At 42.8% G+C, this 27,239-nt stretch overlaps 2 protein-coding genes across 3 annotated transcripts in view; both read left to right on the plus strand.

Annotated features, from left to right (window-relative positions):
• The window catches only part of dop1a (DOP1 leucine zipper like protein A), a 32,579-nt gene extending 20,056 nt beyond the window's left edge, over nt 1-12,523 (plus strand). For both annotated transcript variants that reach the window (XM_071468445.1, XM_071468444.1), the window contains 19 exons: nt 87-2,217; nt 2,502-2,613; nt 2,850-3,032; nt 3,898-4,023; nt 4,272-4,406; nt 4,743-4,798; nt 4,965-5,069; nt 5,304-5,370; nt 5,496-5,640; nt 6,392-6,471; nt 8,660-8,769; nt 9,046-9,195; nt 9,883-9,944; nt 10,266-10,418; nt 10,749-10,885; nt 10,987-11,042; nt 11,135-11,299; nt 11,570-11,699; nt 11,910-12,523. In XM_071468445.1, coding sequence (XP_071324546.1) covers nt 87-2,217; nt 2,502-2,613; nt 2,850-3,032; nt 3,898-4,023; nt 4,272-4,406; nt 4,743-4,798; nt 4,965-5,069; nt 5,304-5,370; nt 5,496-5,640; nt 6,392-6,471; nt 8,660-8,769; nt 9,046-9,195; nt 9,883-9,944; nt 10,266-10,418; nt 10,749-10,885; nt 10,987-11,042; nt 11,135-11,299; nt 11,570-11,699; nt 11,910-12,221 — 4,415 coding nt within the window. In that variant the 3' untranslated portion in view covers nt 12,222-12,523. The remainder of the gene's footprint in view (nt 1-86; nt 2,218-2,501; nt 2,614-2,849; nt 3,033-3,897; nt 4,024-4,271; nt 4,407-4,742; nt 4,799-4,964; nt 5,070-5,303; nt 5,371-5,495; nt 5,641-6,391; nt 6,472-8,659; nt 8,770-9,045; nt 9,196-9,882; nt 9,945-10,265; nt 10,419-10,748; nt 10,886-10,986; nt 11,043-11,134; nt 11,300-11,569; nt 11,700-11,909) is intronic.
• Nucleotides 12,524-12,658: 135 nt separating this feature from the next.
• LOC139612663 (clathrin coat assembly protein AP180) overlaps nt 12,659-27,239 on the plus strand; it is a 42,895-nt gene continuing 28,314 nt past the window's right edge. The window contains exon 1 of the mRNA XM_071468462.1: nt 12,659-14,384. Coding sequence (XP_071324563.1) covers nt 14,255-14,384 — 130 coding nt within the window. The 5' untranslated portion in view covers nt 12,659-14,254. The remainder of the gene's footprint in view (nt 14,385-27,239) is intronic.

Genomic DNA, 27,239 nt, shown 5'->3' on the forward strand with positions numbered 1-27,239 from the left:
CTTTAGTACATCCAGTTTGATTCCTTTTATGAGAAGAACATCTGTTTATGCAAACTTAATTTTTTTTTCTTTCTCTCTTTCATTAGACTTCAGTCAGATCCATGGGGAGAGGGTTACACAAGAGGAGCTCCGAGGACTGGCGATTGGCGACATGGAGCCATTCTGTCTTACTGTTAACCCGTTGAGTGACAGCCTCTCCTTACTGAGCCTGAGCAGTGAGAACTTACAACTAGCTGGTGAATATCAGCCTGCTGACCAGCAGGGGGAGCCCCACAGCTCAGAGTCCAGTGGTTCTCATTCATCAACAGTGGAAAATGGCAGCTTTGAGGAACCAGAGGCTGTCAACTGCACCGTCAATGGCTCAGACCAACAGACTGGTTCCTCAGATGACATGTCTGAGGACTCTATAGAAGAGGTTGTATCCTCCGTTATGAAAGAGCTAATAGACAGGGTTCTGAGTATAGTAGAAGAGGGATCTCTTGAAGTCTCACCTCCACCTGAAAACTGGCCACAGACAGACACAGACAGCACTTGCTCCGATACCTCGACTGCTCCCCGGCTCGACTGTGGTCCTCCTCCTGGCTCCAGCCACCAGACTCTGCCGGAGATGCTGGCTGGCGGCACGCTGGAGTTCTTCTCTGTCACACCAGCTGATATATCCGCAGAGGAGCAGCACAAAGAGGGTATCACCCGTCATAGTTCATCTCCTTCCATCGTCACATTGCCAGACAGCTCTGACCCAGCCACTCCAGACCACAACCTGCAGGTGGATGATCCTCAGGCCCGTAAGCGTAGCCATAGTAGCACCCAGCTCAGCCTTAAAGGGAAGATCATGGAGAGGCTGGCAGACAAATCTCCAGGGGCAAAGCCTAAGATTAAGAAGGCCAAGAGGAAAGAGGAGGAGAGGCAGAGAAAGGCAGCGATTCATGCTGAGAAACTGCGGCCACCGAGTATTTTCTTCGGAGACAGTCTGGATCTAGAGAACTGGTACAGCTGTGGGGAAGGTGAGGTATCAGAGATTGAGAGTGACACTGGCTCACCCAGCGGGGGTCCTGGTGGGACTGTTGGTGGTGGCAGTGTCACAGGACGCAGATCATCCTCTGCTCCACCTCGTTTTAACATCCATCCTCTCTACCAGCATGTCCTGCTCTACCTCCAGCTGTACGACTCGTCCCGGGCCCTTCACGCCCTTTCAGCCATCGCAGCCATGCTGAAAGCTGCTCCCTCAGGGTTTGTAAGTGCCATCTCCACCACCAGCATCAACAACACCTACACTCCACAACTCTCTCTGCTCCAAAACCTCCTAGCACGTCACAGGGTCTCTGTCATGGGCAAAGACTTCTACTGCCCCATCCCCCAGGACTCCCACTCCCACTCATTTCGCAGCGCCATGTACCTAGAGATCATCATCTCACTTTGTCTCTATTTCCTAAGAAGCTATTACTCTGCCCACTTGGCAGCAGGCCCTCAGGACTTGGCAGGGAACCGAGCCATGCAGCTGACCAGTGTGGAGGTCTTAGCTCTCCTCTTCAGTGAGCTGGCCAAAGTCACAGGTGGCTCAGCTAAGGGGTTTGCTAGTTTTATCAGTGATGTCCTCTCTAAGTGCAAAGTTCAAAAGGTTGTTCTCCATTGCCTGCTCTCCTCCATATTCAGTGCCCAGAAATGGCATGAGCAGCGAGTGGCAGGTGTCAACGTGGCCACAGTGGAGGAAGGCCTGTCAGAGGACAGTGTGATCAACCTGTCAGAGGACCAGATTGACAGCTGTAGTGCAGTCCAGTCACAGCTGTTAAGACTGCTGCAGAGCCTTGTTGTACTTGAGCACAGAGTCCTGGTACCAGCCGATGAAGGAGGAGAAGGAGGACCTGTGGGAGGAGGGGCAGGAGGTGGAGGGACAGGTGGTGGTGCTGGGGCAGGGTTTGAGATTCTCGGTGGGGAAGTGGAGCATGTCAACCCTCAGCAGCCAATGACATCACTGCAATACCTCCATGGACAGCCTATCACAGCACAGGGTATGTTCCTGTGTGCAGTGATCAGGGCGCTTCATCAGCACCATGCATGTAAGATGCACCCCCAGTGGATTGGGCTCATAACAGCCACCCTGCCATACATGGGGAGGGTGCTGAGGAGGGTGGTGGCCTCCGTCACTCTGCAGCTATGCAGGAACCTAGACAACCTTCTTCAGCAGTACCGCTATGAGACTGGGATAACTGACACCAGGTATTAACAACCTCTACATGGATCATTTTAATATCACATACCATTATGATAACTGCAGTCACTTACATCATCGCAGTGCAATAAAATAACATAGCAAGAGTTTGATCACCAGATGGCACTGTTGACTATCAGATGCAGTTTCTCTCTTAGACATTATCCATTTTTCTGATGTACCAATTGTGCTTGTTGTGTAATGGTCCAAATGCATTGCATTGAAATGATAAAAATATATTAAATCAAAAGCATGAATTGATTAAACTGTATTTTGTTCCTTTGTCTTCCAGACCCCAGTGGATGGCTCTCTGCATCCCTCCTGACCTGATTCTGACAGTTCTGGAGGGGGTAACGGCCATCATCCATTACTGCCTGCTGGATCCCACTTCTCAGTACCACCAGGTGAGGGTGCTGTGCACCAAATTATTGTAGCAGTTTAAAATTTGTACATAGGCTTGTTAATATATGGCAATTCTGAATACAGGCCTTCCTTGCTGTATTTTAAATATTTAGGCCCTTTGATACATTTGTGAGTATATTATCTATATTAAGATAAGCTTGACATTTTCTGTGTTGTTGCTTTATATAGTATTGTACCACAAGAACCGACTGAGCTTGTTGCATTTTCTGCCTCTCAGTTACAAGTGAGTGTTGACCAGAAGCACCTGGCCGAGGCTCGTTCAGGTATACTGTCCATTCTTCATACCATCATGTCGTCTGTCACTCTGCTGTGGAGTGTCCTCCACCAGGCTGACAACTCTGACAAGCCAGCTGCTGCCTCTGCTGCCTCCACTTCCAACATCAACCTGGGCTCCACGAAGGTACACCAGGCACCATGAGTTCTTTTATCAAGAACACAATAATATATTGATGCAGATTCAGCTAGTTTTGCTAAAAGACAGAACCGCACCAATAATTCAACAAATGTCCAATGAAATGTCTGATAGTCCTGTAAGGACAATGTCTGACTGAACCAACAAAGAAATGCGAGGAGGTGTCTGTGATAATAAGATTGGCTTTGCCTTTTTTCACCCACAAAAAAAAATCAAATGGCACATGTGATGAAGGAAAATTTACTTTTAGAGCTGAATTTAAAATGTCAGCAGCACATAAGAGGTCAGGTGTAGACCAGGAAACCACAAAACTGTCCCAGAGCTAAGCTAAACATGTGGGCAGCCAAGCCTAATAACTCCATGCCCAATACTTGGATTACTGGTCTCAAAAGTAAGATCAGAATCTCATTACTGACAGTAAAGGACTTTTTCTTCAGCAATTATCACTCTGTATTTTTCTTCAAACAGTTATTAGCCTTGTCCAGATGGAATTAGTTTTTCTGGAGGTGGGCTGGTAATGTAATTTTCACTGAGATAATACAGTGATTTTTATCCTCCACAGAACATTATTTGTAATCATTACAGGGCTTGTTCCTGAAGGAGGAACAATTAAGTCAGTTTGAGCATTTTAGATTGGGCAGTGGGCATAGTACTTAAGAGCAGCACAACATTAATGATAATATTTTTTGACAGTTGAGCATATAACACTCAGTTGTTTTTCCCTGCACAATATTCTGCAAGGAAGATATTTACAAGACGTTGGTAGTGGCAAAGCCTCCAGTGGATTGTATCTAAAATTGTTGAACAAGTTTTCAGTTGTATGGGTCTATCTTTGCTTAAATCTGTTCCACAGAACCTCCGTCAGCAAATTCTGGAGCTGCTGGGTCCAATCTCAATGAACCATGGCGCTCACTTCATGGCAGCGATTGCCTACGTCTGGAACGAGAGGAAACAAGTCAAGACTCCGGTCAGAAATAAGGTGGGTGCTGTGAAAAAAGACAAGTCCACCGACACTTTAAACTTTTTTGTCCATGAAAAAAATTAGACCCCAATATTTAACTACTGTCAGGCACTAGGTACTCGGTAGGTACCATCAAAAATGCAGTACACTTAGTGTTCAACAGGGTATACACATACTTGATTCGAGACTCAATGTGTTTTAGTTTGAGTGAGGTTATTATGCTACACCTGTACCAATGACATGTATTCATACTGTTTGTCTTTCAGGTGATTCCTGTAGCCAGTGAGGAGCAGCTGCTGCTGGTCGAGCTGGTTCGTTCAGTGAGCGCCATGCGCACTGAGACGGTCATGCAGACGGTCAAAGAGGTTCTCAAACAGCCACCTGCCATTGCAAAGGACAAGGTTTGTGTTTCTGTTTGTGCTGTTAATACCAGCTGTACTATAACTATAATGTAATTGACTGTAGCTTAAATGGCTTCATCTCCATCATCTGACTCCTCAGCAAAAGACTGTTAGACACTGCAGAGCTGTAAGAGCCACATCACAAATTTCTAAATTGGGAACAGGAGAAGAATAAAACTTGTATTATTAGATACATGTGACTAGTGCTATTTAAGTTTTGGAGTGGAATATTGTAATTTTTGTTCATTGTTTTTTCACAAGGACTTTATTCTCTTTAAGTCTTTCAGTTTCACCTTATTCATGGTCATTCATTATATTTCCTCACTACACCTACAGAAGCACCTCTCTTTGGAGGTCTGCATGCTGCAGTTCTTCTATGCCTATGTCCAGAGGTGAGTCCACTGCTTCCCAACATTAGTATCTACTGGATTTATCTTTGTTATTTAACTTCTATTGTTTTAATCCACCTAACCCTCATTAAGTTCCTTTTGTGCAGAGCATTCTAACCTCTGAAGCGTTTTACTCTGTGTTCCTGATTGTGCCCTGTTTCTGTACTAGGATCCCTGTGTCCAGTTTAGTTGATAGCTGGCCATCTCTGCTGGCACTGCTGAAGGACTCTGTACAGTTAGGCCTGCCTTCCCCTGGACAGTTTCTCATACTGGGGTTGGTTTTTCTTCATTCTCTCCTTTTAGTTGTCGTAAAGCATCCTTATATCCCCACAACCTCTCACGAATCAGCTGTACAATTATACTTAAATATGTTAGTATGCAGATGTTAGTGCATAACTCATAGTTAACTGGTCACATCGGGGATTTGAATAAATCAGGCAATAGAGGCGACACCTTATACATTTTAACTTATTTAACATGGCTTATTAGTCTTTCTTTTCTTTTCTAGAGTTCTGAATGAGTTCATTTTGAAGAACCCCAATCTGGAGAGCAAGAAGGACCAGAGGGAGCTTCAGGTAGTTTTGACTTTAACCACTTTCAATTCTTAATTGTTTGTTTTATGTCCTGTAATAAGATGATAGATTTTTCTCCTTTTATCTGCCATGCCATTATTTTTAATGGCTATTCTTTGTGTATTCAGGATGTGACCCATAAAATTGTGGAGGCCATTGGGACAATTGCAGGTTCCTCTCTGGAGCAGACCACATGGTTGAGGAGAAACCTGGAGGTGAAGGCTTCTCCTCAGATAGTTGTGGATGGAACCAACCTGGAAGCTGATGTAGAAGGTGTGTTGCTTTTATTGACTAATTGCATTGGAGAAAGTGTCAATGAAGGCCATGTCTGTATTATTGGATTTTGCCATAGCATGTATCTGCTAGTTCCACATTAAACTAACTAAAACTTTAGTCATTATGTCTAATAGGAAAGTGAGAACAACAGTTTCAATATATGTCTTGTTCTTTATCCCTTTCCACACTGTTTTATAACCTGGGAGAGATTTCTGGGAAATAACAGTGTAATCAGATCTAGCACAACCATAAAATTCAAGTTCAACACTCATGTGTAAATACATTTTATGTCTAATCTACATATCAATATGTGAACAGAAATAAATGTTGCTGATTTCTCAAGGAAGCTCACGTCAACAAGCTTAGATTGTTTATCTGTTGTTGAGTTAACAGTGAGGTTTCTCTCCTGAAATTTGATCAGTTGATTGTAAAGTAGCAGTTTGTTAGTTTTTGTATTTGTTCAGGGTAGGCTGTGTTTTGGGGGGGTTTCATTTTTGTGTTTATACCAGAGATGTATTTTAATTTCAGGGATTAATGTAATCCCTCTGAAACAAGTGTAGAAATTAATCTGAATACAAGGCACTGAAACAATGTGTGGGGTCAGCACAGAGCACTTAGAAGCTTCTGTTCACAAAAAGCATGTGAAATGTGAATATATTTTGCAGACAGTCTGCATGCCTCAGCATGGCAGTATTAATATTTTATTGCTGTGTAGCTGCTGTTAATGTTTGGTATGTGTGTTTTGTAGATTTAATGCTCACAGTGATGGAGGCCTCCAGCTTCACTCCATCAGTGTACAGTGTTCACGCCCTCACGCTGTTGGCTGAGGTAAAACACTCATGTCTCTGTGATTCAGCTCCACTGCTCTCTCAGTGTTTCTCAGGCCATCAGTCAGTGGCTCTGCCAGTTGTTTCCATTGTCCATCTTGATTATGTCTCAAGCTGCTCTCACTCACATTCACCAGCAATGTTTAGGCCTGCTTCTCTCAGTTACAGCCCTCCAGTACACTAACTACACACAGTACACTCAACCAAGCTCTATGCAGCTGATTTACGACCACCTTCCCACCTTTGATTTAAATCATTATTAGTAAACCAATGAATCAGTCTGTTGGGTTAAGTGTTGTGTGCTGTGAATGTACTGAGCTGGACAATTGAAATCATGTGTCACATTCTCCCAACCTGCCTGTTATAGCTCAGAGTAGAGCTAACTATGCAGATTTGCCTGTGCTTTACTGCTATTTGCAGCTTTATTTATTAATGGGTTTATTTGTGGCAATATGTCTATATATGTTGCAGTCCAGTTTGTCATAAATATGATTGGTGCAACAATTTGGTGACTATATATTGTTTTTCAGCCAAGGAATCAAAGTAATATAATAATAGTAGTAATGATAGTGGTAAACTTTAACTTTTCATACAAGAAATGCAGCTAAAAGTGCTTTACAATAAAGAAATTACATGCACCAACTGCTTCACGTGAAAAAGGCACAGAATGAACATAAAAAGAGGGATAGAATCTGATAATCAGAGTATATGATGAAAAATAAATAATAGAAATAAGAAAAGAAAAAAGATGAAAATAGAATACATAGAGTGCATAACATCAGATGTAAAATGAGACCCACAAAAAAGAGGTTACCAGCCTTTCCTAGGACAATCAAGAGGCAAGTTTTTAACATTCTTTTATATATATGTCTGTATGTATGTACGTATGTACGGGTATAATTGACAATGGCTGCTTTCCCCATTTTCCTTTAGCTTTTGCTGGGAGCCTCTAATAAACCATGAGCAAATGATCACAGTGCTCTTGAAGGCAAATGGTCAACAAGGGAGTTAGCAATGTAGCTTGGTGCTAATCCATTAAGGTCTTTGTTTATAAGGAGGAGGATCTTAAAATCAATTCTAAATGTTACAGGAAGCCAGTTCAGAGAAGCTAAAACTGGGCTAATGTGCTCTCTCCTCTTAGTTGTGGTTAATAGCCAAGCTGCAGAGTTTTGAATGAGCTGAAGTGTCTCAGTGTTTTCTCTTTTGAGAGGCCAGTAAAAAGTGCATTACAGTAATTGAGTCGGTTTGAAATAAAGGCGTGAATCAATCTTTCTGAATCTTTTTGATTTATAAATGGTCATACTGTAGCTACTGTATGTTTCTATGGGGGAAAAATTATGTTTTTATCTCTATGATAATGTGGGACCTAAAGCTTAGATCTGAATGTACGAAAACATCAAGTCTTGAAACCTCAGATTTCATCCAGATAGTTAATTTCCCAAAATTATTAAACAGCATTTCTGTTTTTGTTTTAAGGCCGACTAGTAGGATTTGGTTCAGCAGAGATGTACAGATATGTGTCGTAGCTGTGGGAACATACATTGTGCTCTCGAATGATGCCACAAAGTGGCAGCATGTACAGTGAGAATAATAAAGAGCCAGGGCAGCTTCCTTGTGCAACTCCACAGCAGATGTCATGTTTCTCAGACACACGATCTCCCAGACTGACGTAAAACTTGCTTCCTTTGATGTATGTTTTGAACCAGTTGAACTCACAGTCAGAAAGACCAGGCAACTTTTCAAGACAATCAGTTAGGATATGACACAGTCAATTGCATCAAACGCTATGCTTAGGTCTAAGAGGACAAGAACTGATACCTTATTTTAAGAATTTAGTCCGAGGTTGCAGTTCATTTTAGTAAGAGCAGTTTCATTGCTGTGTTATGTTCTACAGCCTAAATGAAATTCCTCCAGGATTTTGTTCATTTGCACTGAAACTAGTATCTTACTAATGAAATGAAGGTTGGATATCGGCTTTCATCAAAGAATTTACCATCTAGATTCGGTTTCTTTATTGAGAGTTTTACAACAGCTGTTTTAGAGGTATCTGGGAAGATGCTAGTTTGAAGAATATTTATAATCTTGATACCTTCTGTCTAATAATATTTTGTTAAGACATCAGTGTTGCCATGCTTACTGAAAACATACAGGGGAAGACTGACATAAAGAATGCTGAATTTATTTGTTAGGTGCTGGCTCATCTGTTGGACATGGTGTTCTACAGTGACGAGAAGGAGAGGGTGATCCCGCTGCTGGTTAATATCATGCACTATGTAGTGCCCTACCTCCGCAACCACAGGTGTGAACGAGCTTTGTTTTCATTGAGATATCCTCTGTGTGTGTTTGTGTTTGGGAGCTAACATTGTGTTTTACACAGCTTTAATCACAAGTATCACCACCTATTTTTTCACTTAATAAAACTGAAACAAGTTGAAATGTAAAGAAAATGAGAAAATGTAACCGTTTCATGTTACTAAGGAGGATGAAGTGAACTGCAGAGTGTGAAAATGAGTCGTAAATGATCACATGCATGTTTTTAATTTGAAAGTGTGATGTTTCCTGTTTCTCCTGGCAGTGCTCACAACGCCCCCAGCTACCGGGCCTGCATCCAACTATTAAGCAGCCTAAGTGGGTACCAGTACACCCGCCGTGCCTGGAAGAAGGAGGCCTTCGACCTCTTCATGGACCACACCTTCTTCCAGATGGACTCCTCCTGCGTCAGTCAGTGAGTGGGGGAGGGAACTGAACTGTGTGTGGGAGACCACTTTTATAGATGTTGCCTAAACGATTAAATTAAAATGGAGGAAAAGAAGAAACACATTTACTCAGGATGTACAAGATACATGTAAGGTCCTACAAAATAAAAGTAGAAACAAAATTTTAAGCCAGAAATTATTATTATAGTTATAATCACTGCAATTGCTTTTTCCTCAAAATGATTTTTGCAACTTGAAAAAATATGTCTATTAGATCCCTTCATACAAAAGTTACTAATGATCTGCAGTACAGTCTAAGACCAGGTTAGTTTTAGGTGACTCTTGTTTTTAATGTCATATTACCACACCAACTATGCAAATAGAAATATATTTCAGCCACAAATCCAACTCTAAAGTATAGTCATACCAAAAGCTCAGATTTTAAGGTATTTGGTCAAAAATGCATCATTCATATGTTCCCAGTGGGACAAACAGTTTACCTGGACAGTATTTTAATAAAGGACTGTCCTCTCAGTCTGCTCCTTGCTGCAAAAACCAACTTCAGGGACAGTAGAGTCAAAGTGTTCATGTTAAACATTCTACCTAAGTTTTCTATCAACATACTTTGTAATGGCAGATAAAAGAGGCTGTGTCTTTTAATATGTCTCAGTATGTTTATGGAATATTAGTCTAACATGATTTCTCTCTTTTTTCAGCTGGAGAGCCATCATTGACCACCTGATGACTCATGACAAGACCACTTTCAGAGACCTCATGAGTAAGCCTTAGATTCTTTAGTGCAGTTTAGTTTTTGAATAAGTGTAGATCTTACCACTGGATGTGGTTATGTGATTACGGACCATTTTCCAGATGATGTCTTCCTAACCAACTCTTGCAGTGTTTTGCCCTTTTCACCTCTCATCTCAGGCAGACCTGCAAACTGTCTTAATCAAAACAAACAATTTTACTTCCACTCCAATTAAATCTGCAGCCCATTCAGCTGCAAAATATGCTAATGTGATATAGTTCAAGCCTATTAACAGTTTAAAGACTGGCACATAGATTAATAAAGACTGTGCGACTGTGTTTTCCTCTCCAGCCCGGGTGGCTGTAGCTCAGAGCAGCTCTCTGAGTCTGTTCACCAACAGAGACGCTGAGCTGGAACAAAGGGCCATGCTGCTCAAACGACTGGCCTTCACCATCTACAGCAGCGAAGTGGACCAGTACCAGAAATACCTGCCAGACATACAAGGTAAACACAACAGTCACTCACTACACTGGAGCAGCACTTAAAACCTTTGCTTTGGGAGACAGTTTCCCTCAACAAGCATCATACAAAATGAAGCCTAATGGATTGTGTTAAATCACCCAAATCACACATCCAGGTGTTTACAGGGTTAATGGAGGCTGGGGCTGACGAGTCCTGGAGATCTCCCACATGGCAGCTACAGATTGTATTATCTAGCACTTGAAAACCATGTATTAGAGGATCCATACTGACAGATGAAGCTTTTAAGTGTTAACTTCTATATTTTAAATCATTTATTAAATGCTGACTGTAGATGTTTGTGTGTGTGTTCAGAGCGTCTGGTGGAGAGCCTGCGTCTGCCTCAGGTGCCCATCCTCCACGCTCAGGTGTTCCTGTTCTTCAGAGTGCTGCTGCTGCGCATGTCACCTCAACACCTCACCTCCCTGTGGCCCACCATGATCACTGAACTGGTGAGCACTAGATGTCACTGACCGCAGTCTCTTTCTCTCACTTTCTTCCAGTCTTCTGCATCTATTGACCTACTTTTACGCTTACAAATATTTTCCTGTAGGTTCAGGTGTTTCTGCTGATGGAGCAGGAGCTAACAGCAGATGAGGACATATCAAGGTAACTGTTGATACTGCAAACCAGATTACAGCAGCAAATGAACATCAAAAGTGACTTCTTCCTGTGTTCCTTCCTCTCCTGTCCATCCCTAGGACGTCAGGGCCGTCTGTGGCTGGGCTGGAGACCACCTATTCTGGAGGAAACGGCTTCTCCACCTCCTACAACAGCCAGCGCTGGCTCAACCTCTATCTGTCTGCCTGCAAGCTCCTCGATCTGGCCTTGGCTCTTCCTCCTGAGAGCCTGCCTCAGTTCCAGATGTCAGTACAAACAAGCAGTGGTCATAATAGGTTTTATATAGGACAGGACTGGGTCAGGGAATCAGTAACAGACATAATTTGTTAAAAGTGGAAATTATGTACGTGTCCCTGTCATCTTTTGTGGCGACAATTTAAATGGAAGAATGCACAATCTCAGTATGTGGTGTGTATTTGAATAGGCATGTGAATAACATATTTGGACGTCGCTGTGGTGGCTCATTAAATAGATCCAAATAGTGTTATGTCTGAATGAGTTGTGCCTCGTTATAGGTACCGTTGGGCCTTCATTCCGGAGGCTTCAGACGATTCAGGATTGGAAGTGAGGCGTCAGGGGACTCATCAGAGAGAGTTTAAGCCCTACGTAGTCCGACTGGCCAAGCTGCTGAGAAAACGAGCAAAGGTATCTCATCCTCCCTCTGTCTACACAAGGTTATGAAGTGATGGAGAGACATGACTGCTTCTTACAAAGTGTCTGTCCAGGGAAATGCTCATTAGGGATATGCTTCGGCCCTTTTCATTCATGCGGCAGTTCCCTCTGCCTGCAGAAAGGCACATTAACTTTTCTACTCTGTACTTTGTTGTAATGTGTTATCTTTTCCCCCTCCTTTAGAAAAACCCAGAGGAGGACTGCTCCACCCGAACCCTGTCCTGGGAGCCAGGTCACCTAATGCTGACCCTGTATGTGATCCGCAGCATGGAGCAGCTGTTACCCTTCTTTAACCTGCTCAGCCAAGTGTTCAACAGCAAGGCCAGCAGCCGCTTAGGTCTGGCCTACATCCACAACAACCCTGCAAACTCTTCCTTCCCCAGCCACAAGGAGGGCCACAAACTGGAGAGCCAGAAAGTCTTCTGGAGTCAAGCTCGACAGAACATTGAGGAGATGGTGGAAAAAGACTTTCTAGAGGGACTTATCAAGACGTGAGAACACAGCAAGGGGAGGAACATGGCGATTAACACATAACTGATCAACACTAGTGAAAAACCTCAACCTGTACATTAAAGAAGAAGGGAATACAAATGGGGAAATTAGTTTGTACATTTTTTGTATTTATAATGATTATTTTACTTTTCAAAAGCTATTGTATTTAATTTTAATTATTTGTATATATGGAGCAGCTTTGATGACTGACTTTTAACATTTTATGTGAGTCCTTTGGGACAAAGTGAAGATGCTGTGCCATTCCATATCGATGTGACTGAATAAAGATTTCTAACAGAGGGTTACATGGGCCGTGTCACTCTCCTCGTGACATTTGAAAGTGACTTACACAATGTAACTGTAACTTAATTATGATTTAGCCTGATGAAATATCAGCCCCTTCCATTGGAAAGGTGTGTGTGTGTGTGTGTGTGTGTGTGTGTGTGTGTGTGTGTGTGTGTGTGTGTGTGCGTGCGTGCGTGCGTGCGTGCGTGCGTGCGTGCGTGCGTGCGTGCGTGCGTGCGTGCGTGCGTGTGTGTGTGTGTGTGTGTGTGTGTGTGTGTGTGTGTGTGTGTGTGTGTGTGTGTGTGTGTGTGTGTGTAAATGAACAGATGTACAATTACAGCTAGGCTCTATGTGCAAGCAGGTTGAAGACAAACTGGTCCCCAGGTGCTGATCTCCTCAGCATTAGGGGACAGATTTTATCGTAAGGTGGTGTGAGTAAATTATCCTATGATATCTAATTATAGAAGGGGCACTGATCCTTGTAAGTAAGAGTAGCAGCTGTAAGAATAATGTAAAACTATTCCACTACAAGTGAATAATTTCACTTCAGTAAAAGTAAATGAACCAGAACGGCCCCTTTCAGAATACTATTGTTATGGGCCTAGAAATATGCATTGTATTGTATTTGTATTACCAATGCAAATACACAATCAGCATTTTATGTTAAAAACTGAACAACAAAGCAGTGACTGAACTGAGACCAGAGATACACCAGAGCAGATCATATCAGCACCATGGACAGGGACCAAGAGGCTGAGGCACGTCCCGAGTGCCCGCGGTTTTTATGTCCTTTTTTTTTTTTTTTTTTTTTTTATTACATCAAGAAAAATTGTGTGATGTGAAGCAGCTCGCTTCACATGACCTTCATAGTGTGGCGGCAGCATGACGAGCATCAGGCCCGGCTGTAGAGTAGCTGTTTTAACCCTTCACGTCCTCCACCGTGTTCTCGTCTCCTCGCAGCTATCGCGATGACAGAGGCAGCCGCAGGGTTGGTCACACTGCGTCACCTGACTCTTGAGAGTGGGCGGGGCGTAGTGAGAAATATAAATGTATTAATAATTAAATAAACAAGAGGATGTAAATCCTCTGAAAACTCCGCCATCCAACTACCCGGTGTGAAGCGCGCATCGCCGGGGCTCGCAGGCTGACGGTGGCCGCAGCAGAGAGGAGGCGTCCAGCCGGGGAGGAGGAGGACACACCGCTGCAGTGGATGGTGGGGGGTGATGGTGCCAGCCAGGCCCTGATGTTCCCCTGCACGCCCCGCTGATACACACGGACTGTCGGGCTGCTGCTGGTGGTGGTGGTGAGGATTATCCCGGAGACTGGAGGACGGAAGACAGGGAGGGGGGAGCGTTTTTGTCGGGGAGGCTGGCCAGCAACAACGCGAACAGTAAGAAATTAATCGAAAAGGAAAGGAAAACCTGGAATAGGATTTTTCAGTTGGATATTTTTTGCTTATTTCGCCTATAGACCTTAATTTCCAAGAGGATACTGGCCTTCAGGGAGGAAAGTCAGTTCGTGATTGTTCCAGAAACAACTGAGTGAGAATCAGCCAGTTTCACTATTGTTTGCAGCTCAAATCAGTTGATAGTGTGATAAGTGTGCTACAGTTTCTTTTCCAGTGCTTTGTTCCTGAGGGGTTTTCGAGAGCAGCTGGTCCCACTGAAGCTGGTCGCTCGGCTCGGTGCTGGGAGGGGGGGTAGGACCGTATTGGACGCTTGACAGTCGAGCTAAAGCTCCGCGGAGAGAAGATGTCGGGGCAGACGCTGACGGACCGCATCGCCGCGGCGCAGTACAGCCTGACGGGATCCGAGGTGGCCAGAGCTGTGTGTAAAGCCACCACACATGAACAGACAGCTCCCAAGAAAAAGCACCTGGAATGTGAGTGTCTATCTATCTGTCTGTCTGTCTGTCTGTCTGTCTATTTATTTATCCATCTGTTGTGACCCTCCATCCATGCTCCTCATGCACAACTAGGCCATGCACCAGGTACAATGATGGTTGCCTCCCCCATCCATTCCTCCAGCCTATGTCAATGTGCTTGGAGGGGTTCCTCAGCCACAGTATGTGCTTACATGTATATGCACACACACACACACACACACAAACCAACAAACCAAACCCATTACCTAATTACACCAGGGGTTCTTCACCCTTTGCAGATGAGCATCAGCTGATACTAAAGCTTCCCACTGACTGGAGAGTGTCTCTCCCATGCTGCCCCAGTAGCCTACTGGTAAATGCATAATTGAAAAGGTTAAAAGTGCTGTTGTTACTACTAAACACAGAGGCGTTTGCCTGGCATCTTCTCCACTATGATAGCTGTGTGCCACGTACTGCCAGCATACAGCATATCATGTTTTGTTTTGTTTCTTCTTGGTGCAATTTGCTGATTTGTATTGTTGTGTACAAACAAGGGCATGAAAGGGAGGAGGTGGGGTGCCTGATTGTGACAAGTGGTGTTTGGGAAGGTGAGTAGCACATGGGGCGTCAATGGTGTGTGGATGCTGGAGGGGTTTCTTCTCAGGGAATGGTATTGCACTGTATCAGGGCTTCAGGATTTCAAATAGCGTAGCTCTTCTGTGTATGCAGACATGTCCTCAACATTTTAGTCATGGCACAGGCTTTAAATTGACCCGCTACACTCAGTAAAACCCCACCACCCTTATATCTTACTCTGCTGTTGGCTTAAAAGTGCAATATGTAGGTGTTTTAGTTTAAAACATCCCAAAATGAACTCAAATTATCAAAAGAATACGAAGAAATAGCAGTTTTGATGTCACGTCAAAGACGTCTATGTATTGTGCTGCAGAGATGTCTAATGAAGTTAGGATGCTAACCAGCTAGCCCTGGTCCATCACGCCTCGTAATACCACTTTGTACCTCAGGAGGCGACAGTGAGTTGCTGTAGTGTTCAGTCCGTCTTCAGTGCAACATGAGAGGATGAGGACGTAGTAACTGAGCAGCTGTGAACCTGTGCTGCAGTGGCATTCCTCCACTGTCTCCAGCTGCTGGTGCTGCTGCTCGAGCTGCTTTCCCCCGCCTTCCTTGACCTCTCGGGACTCGTCCTCTACTCCTGATGCCACACGTCTCCCTTCCCTGTCTCTCTGACTGGGCAGACCAGGTGTGAAATCGTCAGTCTAACAATAACTGAAGAACACAACATACCAGTTACATAATCAGATGGCAAGATAAAGCTTTCCCCACCATGCAGATTCAGCAACATCAACAACTTTTGAGATGTATTCAAGCTAACATTAGCTTTAGTTTGCCTGATGTCCAGTGCAACTATGAAGGGTTTTGTTGTACCTAAGTGGTACGAGCCGGCGCTTGGAGTGAATATCAGTAGGCAATAAAAATCTCACTTAATGCTAGCTAGTTAAACCTAACTGTCTCTATTCTTTTTTTCCTCTTGATCTCTCTCCCATTCTCGCTTTGACCGCGTCTTAATGTGTCTCCACTTTATCTGTCATTTTAAATTAGCCCTCTGCAAAGTCAGCTCTGCTAACAATGACAAATACTGAAGCAGAACGTCCATGGAGATAAAAGTGCTCACTCCTTTCTTGCCACAGGTTAGTACAAAAACTCATAACAAAATATTCAACACAAAAAATAAACTCATTCACCATAAAATAAATCTGACAGTAACAAATAACAAAGCAGAACGTCCACAGAAAATAAAACTCCCTGCTCCAGTTCCTGCACAATTTAAATAACTGTTGGTATTAGATTAGTTTACCATTTTTTAAAGCATATATTTGGCTGTAACACTATCTGTATATCAGCAGGTGTAGACAAACATCATGATATTGAGAAGAACAGCCATAAATATAATAAACAGCCCACCTTTCACTCAGGAGAGAGGTGAAGGAGCTAAAGGAATTATAATATGAGGACATGAAGGACGGCGGGCTTTGAACTTTGGAGGCCTTCCCAGTCGGATTAACTGACTAACTGTATTTTACAAATTTTGTGTAATTGTATTAACACCAGGTCACTGTACATATGACTCAGCTACACCATAAATACACAGTTGTTTCATATGATATGAACCATCAGCATCATACATTTCTTAAGTGTGAGGAAATGGCATCAAGTTGAAGTTGGCAATCTCAAACCCAGTGGAGGAAATGAATCCAGCCGTCAGCTCATGTCCAGACTGAAAAGTAAAACTGAATGATGAGCTGCATTAAATCATCGCACAGCACAAGTGGAAAGTGGAAACCTCTTGCCAAAGTGTGTGTCAGCACTTTGTCGGTGCAGGGGGACTTCTCTCTTCCACACATCATTTTCCCAGTCACCCAGAGAAAAAAACTGATGAACAGATTCAGTAATTATTATAAAAGATACGAGGATCGACTGCACAACTGAGCCAACTGTAAACTCAACTGGTGACCACATCACAGTGGGATCACACCAGCCACCACCCCGTCAACATGTTAACAATCCATGATAACTGTGTGACCACACCCATCTTTGAACTCGGCCTTCATTTTGATCTCTGCTGCACCTGTGAAGGTTCATGTATCGTACGTGGCTGTGACGTGACCGTGCTGACAAAATCTGTCCACAGACAGACAGTAACACATGGCAAATTACTCAAAACTGCCTCTGTGGTAGTTCTGGTAACAATAGGTCCCTCCAGGGCCACATTTTGCCATGATGACACACACACACACACACACAGTGGTTACCTTAAGTCTTATTTTAAGACTTATTCTCTGACTTCATGCCTGTTGTTTACTTGTGCCAGCATGTGTCTGAAACTGCCAGAAACAAGCTAAGAAAACAACATAAATAAAGATGCTAACTGCGCTAACTGCTATGATATGTCTGCTAACTCCTCATCTGCCTCTGGGTCCGACTGACACTCAAACATGTGGCTGAGTCAATGTTTGCTCTAACACTAACCATCGTGATAAACACTGTTCATTCACCGGTCACCGTAATCTTGTCAGTACAGAGAGCGAGCGTGTCAGCAGCCGCTGATACAAGCTAACGAACAACATAAACAAATAACTACGCTTATCGCACTTCTGACTTCAACAACAAAGTCAAATGATTCATTTGACTTGTTTACCATCTGTTTACCGACGTTTGCGTGAGTGCTGGGTTGCAGATGGGCAGTTTAGCTTAGTTTCGTCCTCATGCCAAAGCACACAGAAGCTCGGGACACAATAATACACCTTTACATTCGTGGACTTCTAGGAGTTGACTGAAGAGAAGACGGAGGTTTGTTTTACTGACTTATTTAATGAACCACTTCATTTTTTGTGAAAGGTGAATTAATTTCACTTTGGAGGAGCAGCCTCGGGGACTTAGTCTGACATCCTGAGCTGAACATTTTACCCAACGTGCTGCTCGGCAGACACTGAAAAATGTCCACTTTCGGTGCCATTTTTTCTGTGGCCATTTCCAGACAAATTACTCCCCGTGAGTGAAACCTGTTGATGTCGTCACTGTCTTCACCACAGCAGGCCGTTCTTTCCTGTTTCACACAGAGGAGCTTAAAAAGACTCTTTTACACTTTATTTATCATTACACCACGTTACACAACAGTATTCATGACAGCCATCACACTTACAATAAGTGTGTTTTTCTGAGATTTCAGCACAGTAACAATATTGTTGTGTAACAGTTTGTATTACAAATCAGTTCACTGACTAAATCACTCAACATCGTATTTAGCCTCCTATTCAAAGATCCTCCCATCACGCTAATGTAATCTGTCACAGATATTTCTGCTATCTTTGCCTCCTGGACATTATCATTACTATTAAAGCAATTTGCATATTTTAATTATATTGATATCTATCAATCTAATCATCAATGTCAAAACAATATCGTGCATAAAACATGAATGAACCTTTGTTTGATTTTCTTTAAGATGTGTGGAGTAGTAAAATACCACATGACTCGGTTCCCTGTTATCATTAGTTCTATAACACTTTTCATGTAGAGAGCGTTCTAGTGCTACATCTGGACATTTCTCGACAGATAGGTGTCCACGGTCTAAAAATAATCTCTTATAGATTGCGCCACTGACAACCAAATGTGTATTGGTCTGTTGATCTAGTTCAACTGACATCCAGAGAGCAGCAGGGCAGTAAGCTGCTCATGCTGTGACCCCAAAGCCCCAGACAGAGAGACAGAGACAAAACTGAGAAGATCAGAAATCCGACAGCATTTGGACTGAATCAGGTGCTCCAGCCTTTTTGTGGATCAAAGGCATCATAAATAGAAAATGTTACGAAAGTCTGGGACGCAGGTACAAACAGACATATTGTTTTTTTGTAAGTGTACTGACTGTCTCAAGAGCTCTTTTGCTTTTGCAGTAAATGCTTGTGTTAGTTTATTTTACACCCTAAAACCTATAACTAGAGCAGTTGTTTCCTTGAAGTTCAAGATGGATGGACTGTGACCAAATGGTTTGCGTCTCCACAATCTGCTGACTTTATGGACAACTAAAGAGTAACAGAAGTAATCTCAGTAATAGCACAACAGTAGAGATGTGTCTCCAGAGGTTTGGCAACACTTTGGAGACACATTTGCCGTTTATTTCGATGACCGCGGTCAGACGTCGTCTAGAGCTCAGGCAGCAGCACATTGCCTGACACCCCACATGGCCATGGCGTGTCCTGCAGAAGGATCCTGATATCTGAGAGTTACTGGCAACATCCCAGTGCAGGACTTGTGTGAGGATCCGATCAAGTGTCCTTTTTTTGGATAGGAGCCGGTTGGTGCAGAGGAGGAGTTGCAGCTGTGAGTCAGCTGCCTCGAGTTTTCAAGGCATTAGGATAATTACAGAGAACAAAGAAGAACCATTGCTAAGAAGATTAGTGGTTTTTGTCTTTGGCAGAAATCTGAAAGCTTAAGGTGGGTAGTAACAACAGTACCCTCTCTCTGTTTTGTGCCATAAAGTATATTTTGTGCTGTTGACTAAAGGTACCTTGCGGAGCTTTGGGCCATTAGCACACAAGGACACACGTGCATGAGCATGAGCATGTGGATGGCATGATTTACATCCCTGCCACCAACGTGTTAATAGGTAGTGAAGAAGAAGACTGCTAGGTAACAAACATTGTTTTAAACAATGCAGGATTTGGAATAGTAAAAAATTAGTGTTTTATGAAGACATCAACAATACACACATCTATACACACACCTTGGTAAGAAACGCTGAATGAAAACAGTCGTCTGTGCAATGACCTGAAGATGTTGCTACTCATATATTCAACAGGCGCTAAAGACATTTAAAAATGTATCCTAACTTGAGCTAGCACTCGCACTGATCTTACTGGGATATTGATTGTGTATTGACTGTGGCAAGAAAATTTGCAGAGATTTATTCATGTTTGAAAGACGTACATTTGGGTGATTCATGAAAAATATTTTTCTAACTCTGAGCTTTTGAATATGTCCTCTCTCTCTGCAGTAGTGTGACGGGCTGGCACGCAGGCAGCCACATGACTCAGAGGTTCAAGATGGAGGGGGGAGTGGCACACACAAGCTATGTTCACTGACACTTGTAAATCTCATGGCTTAGCGATGTGTGGGATGAGAGTCAGACAGTACTGTTGGAAACATTTGAATGATAAATCGATCACTGAATAAAACAAAAAGGTAAATATACAATTCAGTGGAGTGCTACTCTGTGGCGCCACCATATTTTACACTAGCCTGCTTAGCTGACTGACTCAGAATCAGGGGCTTACGAGGAATACTCGAAGGCAGCATTTTTCTAGTTTGTTCGGGTTAAAAACTGAGTCGCTTCTCAGTGTGAATCCAAAGGCCCAGGGGAAGGTTATCTGTGGCCCAGAGGAAGGCAACTAGAGAACGGGTGTAACCGGGTTTGAATGTCTGCCAAATGAAGCTGGCTCTGTTTCCACAGACAAGCCCATCCACTCCTGCTGCTCCTAATAGCCTCCATCTTTATCTACTGCTATTCATGGCGCCCTAGCCTCTTAATCCCCCCGCTGTGAAGACAGTAGAGACAGGTTTATAGCTTCAAGGTTTTGTTTTCAAAAATGTATGGCATAATTCCCCCCCCCCCCCCCCCCCCCCTCACTTTTCCTTTTTTACATTCAACCAACATTTAAACCTAATTTTTATGATTCTAACCTTATTTCTGATAAAGCATCGTGGCTGAGGTTCTGTCTGCCACAATAATCATCACAAGCTCTGCTGCCGCTCTAAATCTAGTCACTCCAATTAACAGGATTTTTAACACAGAGATGTGATTAAGCCCTGCTCAGAGCAAACGCAGGATATATGACCTGTGTGTGTGTGGGTGCATGCATGTGTGTTTGGTGAGGGGGAGAAGGCAGGAGGGTAAGCAGTGAGAAACACAAACATGGTGCTAGGTCCCCTTTGGCTGCTTTGGTGCTGTTACCACGACATGAGTCACCGTCAATGTGCTACCACGTTTGAGAGGCAGACGGTCTTCTTGAAATGGGGGGAGGTGAGGAGAGGGCGAGGTGTGGGGGCTGTAATGATAGTCTCTGAAGTCTCACAAATGTAATGTATAAATGTTAAACATCAGTTATGTTAGTAAGCTAGAAAGTCTTGTACCCTTTATCAAAGTGTCTGCCACTATCTGTTGTATATATATATAAATATATATATATATATATTCTTATACGCGTACATACTATAATAGCCTACAGCTTCACATTTCACCACATCTTGCCTCTTGTTGATTGACATAAAGTCAATGAAGTCAATCAACAAGATGCACATGTAGCACATGTGCATCTTGTTGATTGACATAAAGTCAATGAAGTCAATCAACAAGATGCACATGTAGCACATGTAAGCATATTTTTTACATGTTTATATGTATTTTTTTAAATGTGTTTATTCACTCTCTTGTAGACAGTAAGATGAGACGACTGATACCAAGCTCATACGAAGCTACAGTCAGGTTAGCATAGCTTAGCCTAAAGACTGGAAGCAGAGGGAAACAGCTAGCCTAGCATTAACTGACACTTTTGATCTTGTTTGCTTCTACCTGAGCTGACCATGTTATTATCCGGATGGAATTTGAAGACGTCCACGATCTACTTATCGAGTAAATTGTTTACCGTTGTTCCAACTGTACCCGGTCTACCCTCATACAGTAACAGGTAGGGCTGGGTATCAATCAAAATCTTTCGATACCAGTTTTATAATATCAATTCTAACAAAAAGGAAATTACATTACACATGACAGTACAAATCTTCAGTTTTATTTTTCAGCTCAGTATTTTTCCAATCCAAGCAGTTTTCTTACAGAAAAAATTAACAACAAATAATTTCCAGTGCAAAACAGTTGCAAACAAGTGACAGCTTGGTGTCTAATACTATCCTACATACTGAGGATACTTTTCAGTTTTTCTTCAGAAAAATCAACAGGTCTGCTTTCTCAGGACACAGACAAGCCCGCTCCTGGCTGAAGGTGTCTCCAGCGGTGGCTCCGTGTTTGCAGTCAAACACGGAGCCACCGCTGTGCTCGGTACGACCGAAGCATTTCGGTCAGTGCCTCAAAGGAACCGAAGTTCGGTACCCAGCCCTAGTAACAGGGGTCCACAGTACGTTCATAAACCAACAGAAAAACTGCCTATTACATGTCAGTGCTGCTGGCCAAATCACATATATCACATGTTTCTGTCGTACGCTCTCTCTCATGTGTGGTAGTGGTTCGGCTGTGTACAGTCAGATATTTCTCAAAACAAAGTTATCTGAAAACTTTGTCAGCCATCAGTTGACACCTCTGGAGGTTATACGGCACACACAGCTATCAATACTTTAGAGCAGTCGAAAACATACGATAAAAGCAGCAAATGATGGAAAGAGGCAAGTGAGGCGGTCACATCCTAACTAGCTAAGGATATGATGCTGTTCACAACTGTGGACACATGGGATTTAAGACGCTCGTCTTTAATCTAAAATCGTGTTTTAAATGGTGCAAATAGAGAAGTCCACAGACTGGTTCAAGTCTGGATATTCTCGACAATGCATTTCAACTTTGGGAAGAACGATGACAATTTACGTCATGGATCGTGATTGTGTGTTCATGATAGGGGCTTTTGGGACAGTTGCCCACTCTTAATCTGTTCAAAGCATAAAAATGAAAAGTTGTGCTTTGACAAAGCCAGGCCAGCTTTTCCCCCCTGCTCCCGGTCTGTGTTGTTATTTAACAAATTAAAAGAAGATGATGAAAACCAGAACTTGTTGGTTTTACACTTAAGTTTTTGAACAGATTAAACACACAAGCTATAACATGATATAGTTAGTGAGCCAGCTTCCATCTCTACATTAAGATAAGCTAGTCGGCTGCTGGCCGTAGCTTCATGTTTAACATACAGATATGAGAGTGCTCATAAACTTCTCATTTAACTCCTGACAATAAAGCAAATAAATGTCAAACTAGTCTTTTAAATCTGGGAACAATAACACAGCTAAACAGTCCAACCTGTTCATAGCTGCTGTTTCACTCAGGGATATGAACCATCAAAGAGACTCATCAGGTTAGAAATATTAAAGTTGTCTTTTGTCACCAGTTTGCTTTGAGATTATGTTTTCGCTTCAGGTATTAACCAAATGTGTATAAAGGATTTAATGTCTCCCAGCAACAGTAACAAGCTCAGCTGAGGCTGTCAGGTGCATGGTCTGTTATTCTGTGGAAGGAAGGCCTGAACAGTATTTAGACAGCCTGTCCTCTCTCCAGGCATGAGCAAACTACTGAAGTTAAAACACTGTTTGCACAGTAGCAGCAGAGGTGTGGCATGCCTGAAAAATATCAGGAAGACTGACACAGAGACACATTTTTTTAAGCACCTCCACTTTTAAGCACGCCGCTGACCTAACGCTGTCACTGTGGATACCTTCAGCAAAGCTGCTGGCTACGGCTGCTAGTTGTGTTTTTCATGCTGCTTCACAGTTACAATCCAGGGTATTAGGAACAGATTCTAGTGTTTTAAAACATCGCAGTGGGACGTTTTTCACACCTACATGACAGCTCGTTACTGTCAGAGGGCAGTGAGTTGAAATAAAGAAAGGATCAGAAATTGATGCTGTTGTAACGATAATAATAATAACCTGTTACACATGCCTTACATATAAACCATGCAGAATTTAACTGTGGCTATTAGAGAGGCTTTTAAGGTGGACAAACTAGTGGGGTTTACAGGTTTTACATATTGTATAGCTGTGTATAATCATGCACACATATGATATGGCCAAGTGGGAGGACACGGTTTAACATAAACAAACACTGAGAATAAAATTGGTCCCCAAACTTCACCCCTGTGGCGCTCCACACTGTCTGAAACATGGTCACCAACATAAAGGAAAAACATTTTCACTTTAGCAAGCAGAGGGTGAATGAAGCCCACCCCAGATAAGCCAACACAGTGCTGGAGTCTAGTAATAAGAAGACTATATAAAAAATATTGTTTATTTATTTAAATCTTAATTACAACTTCAGTGAGAAACTACGTGTATCAGCTGTGACATATTTTGTGGAATCTCTAAATATTAAAAAACTATAAAAATTAATTCATTATAAAGTTGCAGACGATGTGTATGCAGATGACAAAGACAAAAGACATCATTTTCTAGAGCATCCTTCACCCTGTCTGTTCTTCGAATGGTTCTCATTTATTTCCCATTTTCTTCTTCCTGAGTCTCCCACCCCATCTTCACACCATTACCCCCACTCTGCTCCTCCTCCTCTCCTCTCTCCTTTATACTGATTGTTTAATGGTCAGTTGCAGTGAAGAGAGAAATGTAAAAGGAGGTGGATAAGAGGGCTCAGCATGCACTGCAGCGCTGATCTCACAGCGGGTATCCTTGAAAGCCCCAGAATGCCTCTCTGATGTCAAACTGTGTGTGGGAGGTGGACTGTCCAACTAACAGTGTGCGTTCAGATTAATGACCTGGGCCCAGGATCCCCCATACAGCTGCTATGAGACCGTTATCTACCCTAAATCTGACCAGCTCATTCAAATTGATTTGCTTTTTAATACCTCCCACCTCTCCCCATGCCTCTCAGTTCTCTTTCTGATCTTCTCTAGAGGTCATGATGCCCTTGAGCCTCCTAGTCTGAGGATAAAAACATTTATATTACAGTGCAGTGGCAGAGGCTTCACCCAGAATAGGATGCAGGTAAACAGTCGTTTGTCTTGGTATGCAGGTGAGCAGCAGCAGCAGCTTTGGCAGCAGCAGCAGCTCAAACACTGAACGGCTACGTCTATACCCAGGCTGCATATCAATAATGCACGGGGGCTTGGGTTTCCTGCGGTTTTATTACTGTTTGAGTTCTGCCTCAGGACTTGACTTTGCAAAAAAAAAAAAAAAAGTGAAAAATTGAAGTGTCACAAGAAAATATTCCTCCACTGACTGAATCACCAGTTGCAAGGGACCTGGTGGGAACATTCAGATAGTGGTTTTGAATAGTTTTAAAAGTTATTCCCTCAGACTCCCCAAGTAACACAATCTGTCAACAGACCGTCATCAGTAATGGAGTCAGTATTGAATTTAGAAAGTGACCATCCACAGTAAGTCCAGCCCTTTTTTGTGACTGTTGCTATGCCGACTCATACATATTTTACAATGATGATTTGACAGATTTACCTCTCGAATGTTGAGTTCTTGATTCCCGACAGAGGGAGACAAATGCAGTCTCAGGCAGGTAGGCTAACAATTGCAGCTTTCTTTATGTATTCAAAGATAAATACATGAGTGAATACGGAGTAACAGTCTTTGCCCTTTCAACAATGCCTGTTGCCAGGGAGAGAAATCACTGCACACCCCCAGATGTTGACCTTCAGGATAGTGAAGTGTTTTGTTTGAATTACTTAAATTATTTAATTACCCACTCATGCAAACACAAGACACCCTTTGGAGTATTTCAGCTATATTTCCCTGGAGTTTATTCCTGTAATGCTGCTTGTTTCAGATGTTTTGAGTCACAGCTTATCAGATTTCTATGGACCAGAGCTGCCCCAAATCAGACTTGGATGTTAACCACAGTGCCAGCTCTAATTTGCCTTTTAACATGACTTTCTCTGTATCACTACAATTCTCTGTAACACATGGGTATATTCAGTGCTGAGAAACATGCATTTGTAGGGCATGGTTTATTTTAATAGTTATGTATCAACTAATTCCTTCCATCCTTCATTCCTTTGCTACTTTCCCACCTCCCACCCTCCTTTCCTGAGCTTCTTCAGGCCTGGATAGATGAATTGTAGCACCCACACAGATGCAGATTTATCTGTCTCGGAAAAAAGAAGTCTAACAATTCAGAAGAAAATGGTTCTTGGCTGCATTATTTGGTTCAGCATACAGGATATCTGTCTCTGTCTCCTGCCTTGGAGCAGAACCTGTACCTAAAGTAAATTACAAGCCACAAGCTCCGGATTTTCTGTTCAGACAGGGAAAACACAAAGTCTCATGGGAGATGAAGCTAGTAATGGACCAAGGGAATTAAATAGGACAAAATAAATGTGCACAGGAAGAGATGTAAGACTGATGATGTCCAGGTAGAAGATACTTAGGCTCTGATATGAGCGTGTAGACAGGGGACAAGGGAGCTGTGGGCAAGAGGAAGGACAATTAGAGTAATTAGAAAAAGATTGATTGGAGAACACAGCGGGAAAAAGCAGATCACTCCCCCTCTTCACCGGGAGAAAAGATTTATGGAATGTCTGTTTGGGTGCTTTGTTGAATGAGGACGCACAGTACCAATGAACAAAAGTCTATTTGCTATTGAATGATAGAACATCACATTTAATCTACCTGGAGAAGGTTTATGAGAACATTTTTTTTATTTGCTGTTCTAAAAAATCAATATCTGCTAGCTTCCACTTCCTGTGAAAGTTTGCAGAGTTTGCAGCTACAATTGTGTGAGCAGTGATAGAAACCATGACTGAACAGACAAGGAAAGGTTAGAGACAGAGAAAAACTGGTTTCTGTGTCTCAGTATCTACTGAAGCTTCACTGAGAAAGCTTCTTTCTCTCTCTGACCACATGTTGACACGTGTCTACCTTGGTAACCAAACACCTTTGGCCAGGCGCTACTTCAGAACAAATGTACAGTATGTTTTTTGTAGGTTAGGAGCGAAAACGCACAATTTTAAGTGTTAAGCTAGACAAAATCCAATACATTTCAGCACTGGGTGTTCCATGAGTGCCTATTAGAACATGAAAATCCATCATATTCAGCATAATAAAAAGAGACTCTGTGTGTGTGTGTGTGTGTGTGTGTGTGTGTGTGTGTGTGTGTGTGTTTTTGTTAGACTTGTGTTCTGTGGTGCATGCATGCTGGGCGTTTCCCCCTCAGATGTCAGTCCATGCCCATAATCAGTTGTTTTTAATTTCACATAGGACACAACTCACTTTTTACCATCTCATGCAAACTGAATACAGTGTGAGATTTGCTTTTCATGAGCTGCACCACAACTAACAAACCACAACCACAGCCGAAGTGTCTATAAGAGGAAGAAGAATACGAGGCGCTTCTATCTGTATCCACCAGCAGCAGCAGTGGCATTGTGTGGAGAGCCAGCTTTTTCCTCACATGTCACTTCCAGCCTCCACAGTGTCTGGATCCCAATGGCTTCCTCTTGGTTTGGCTGCCACGCCACAATAGTGCTATGCTACGCTAGAGCACAGTGCAGTCTGGGTATTTTTTCTCTCCCCCTGTATGTTGCTAGAGGGTGAGAGGAGCTATAAATACACACTGTGCTTTCA

This window comes from Trachinotus anak, unplaced genomic scaffold (genome assembly GCF_046630095.1).
Source record: "Trachinotus anak isolate AG129_WGS33_773 ecotype Australia unplaced genomic scaffold, CSIRO_AGI_Tana_v1 ptg000032l, whole genome shotgun sequence".
Lineage (NCBI taxonomy): Eukaryota > Metazoa > Chordata > Actinopteri > Carangiformes > Carangidae > Trachinotus > Trachinotus anak.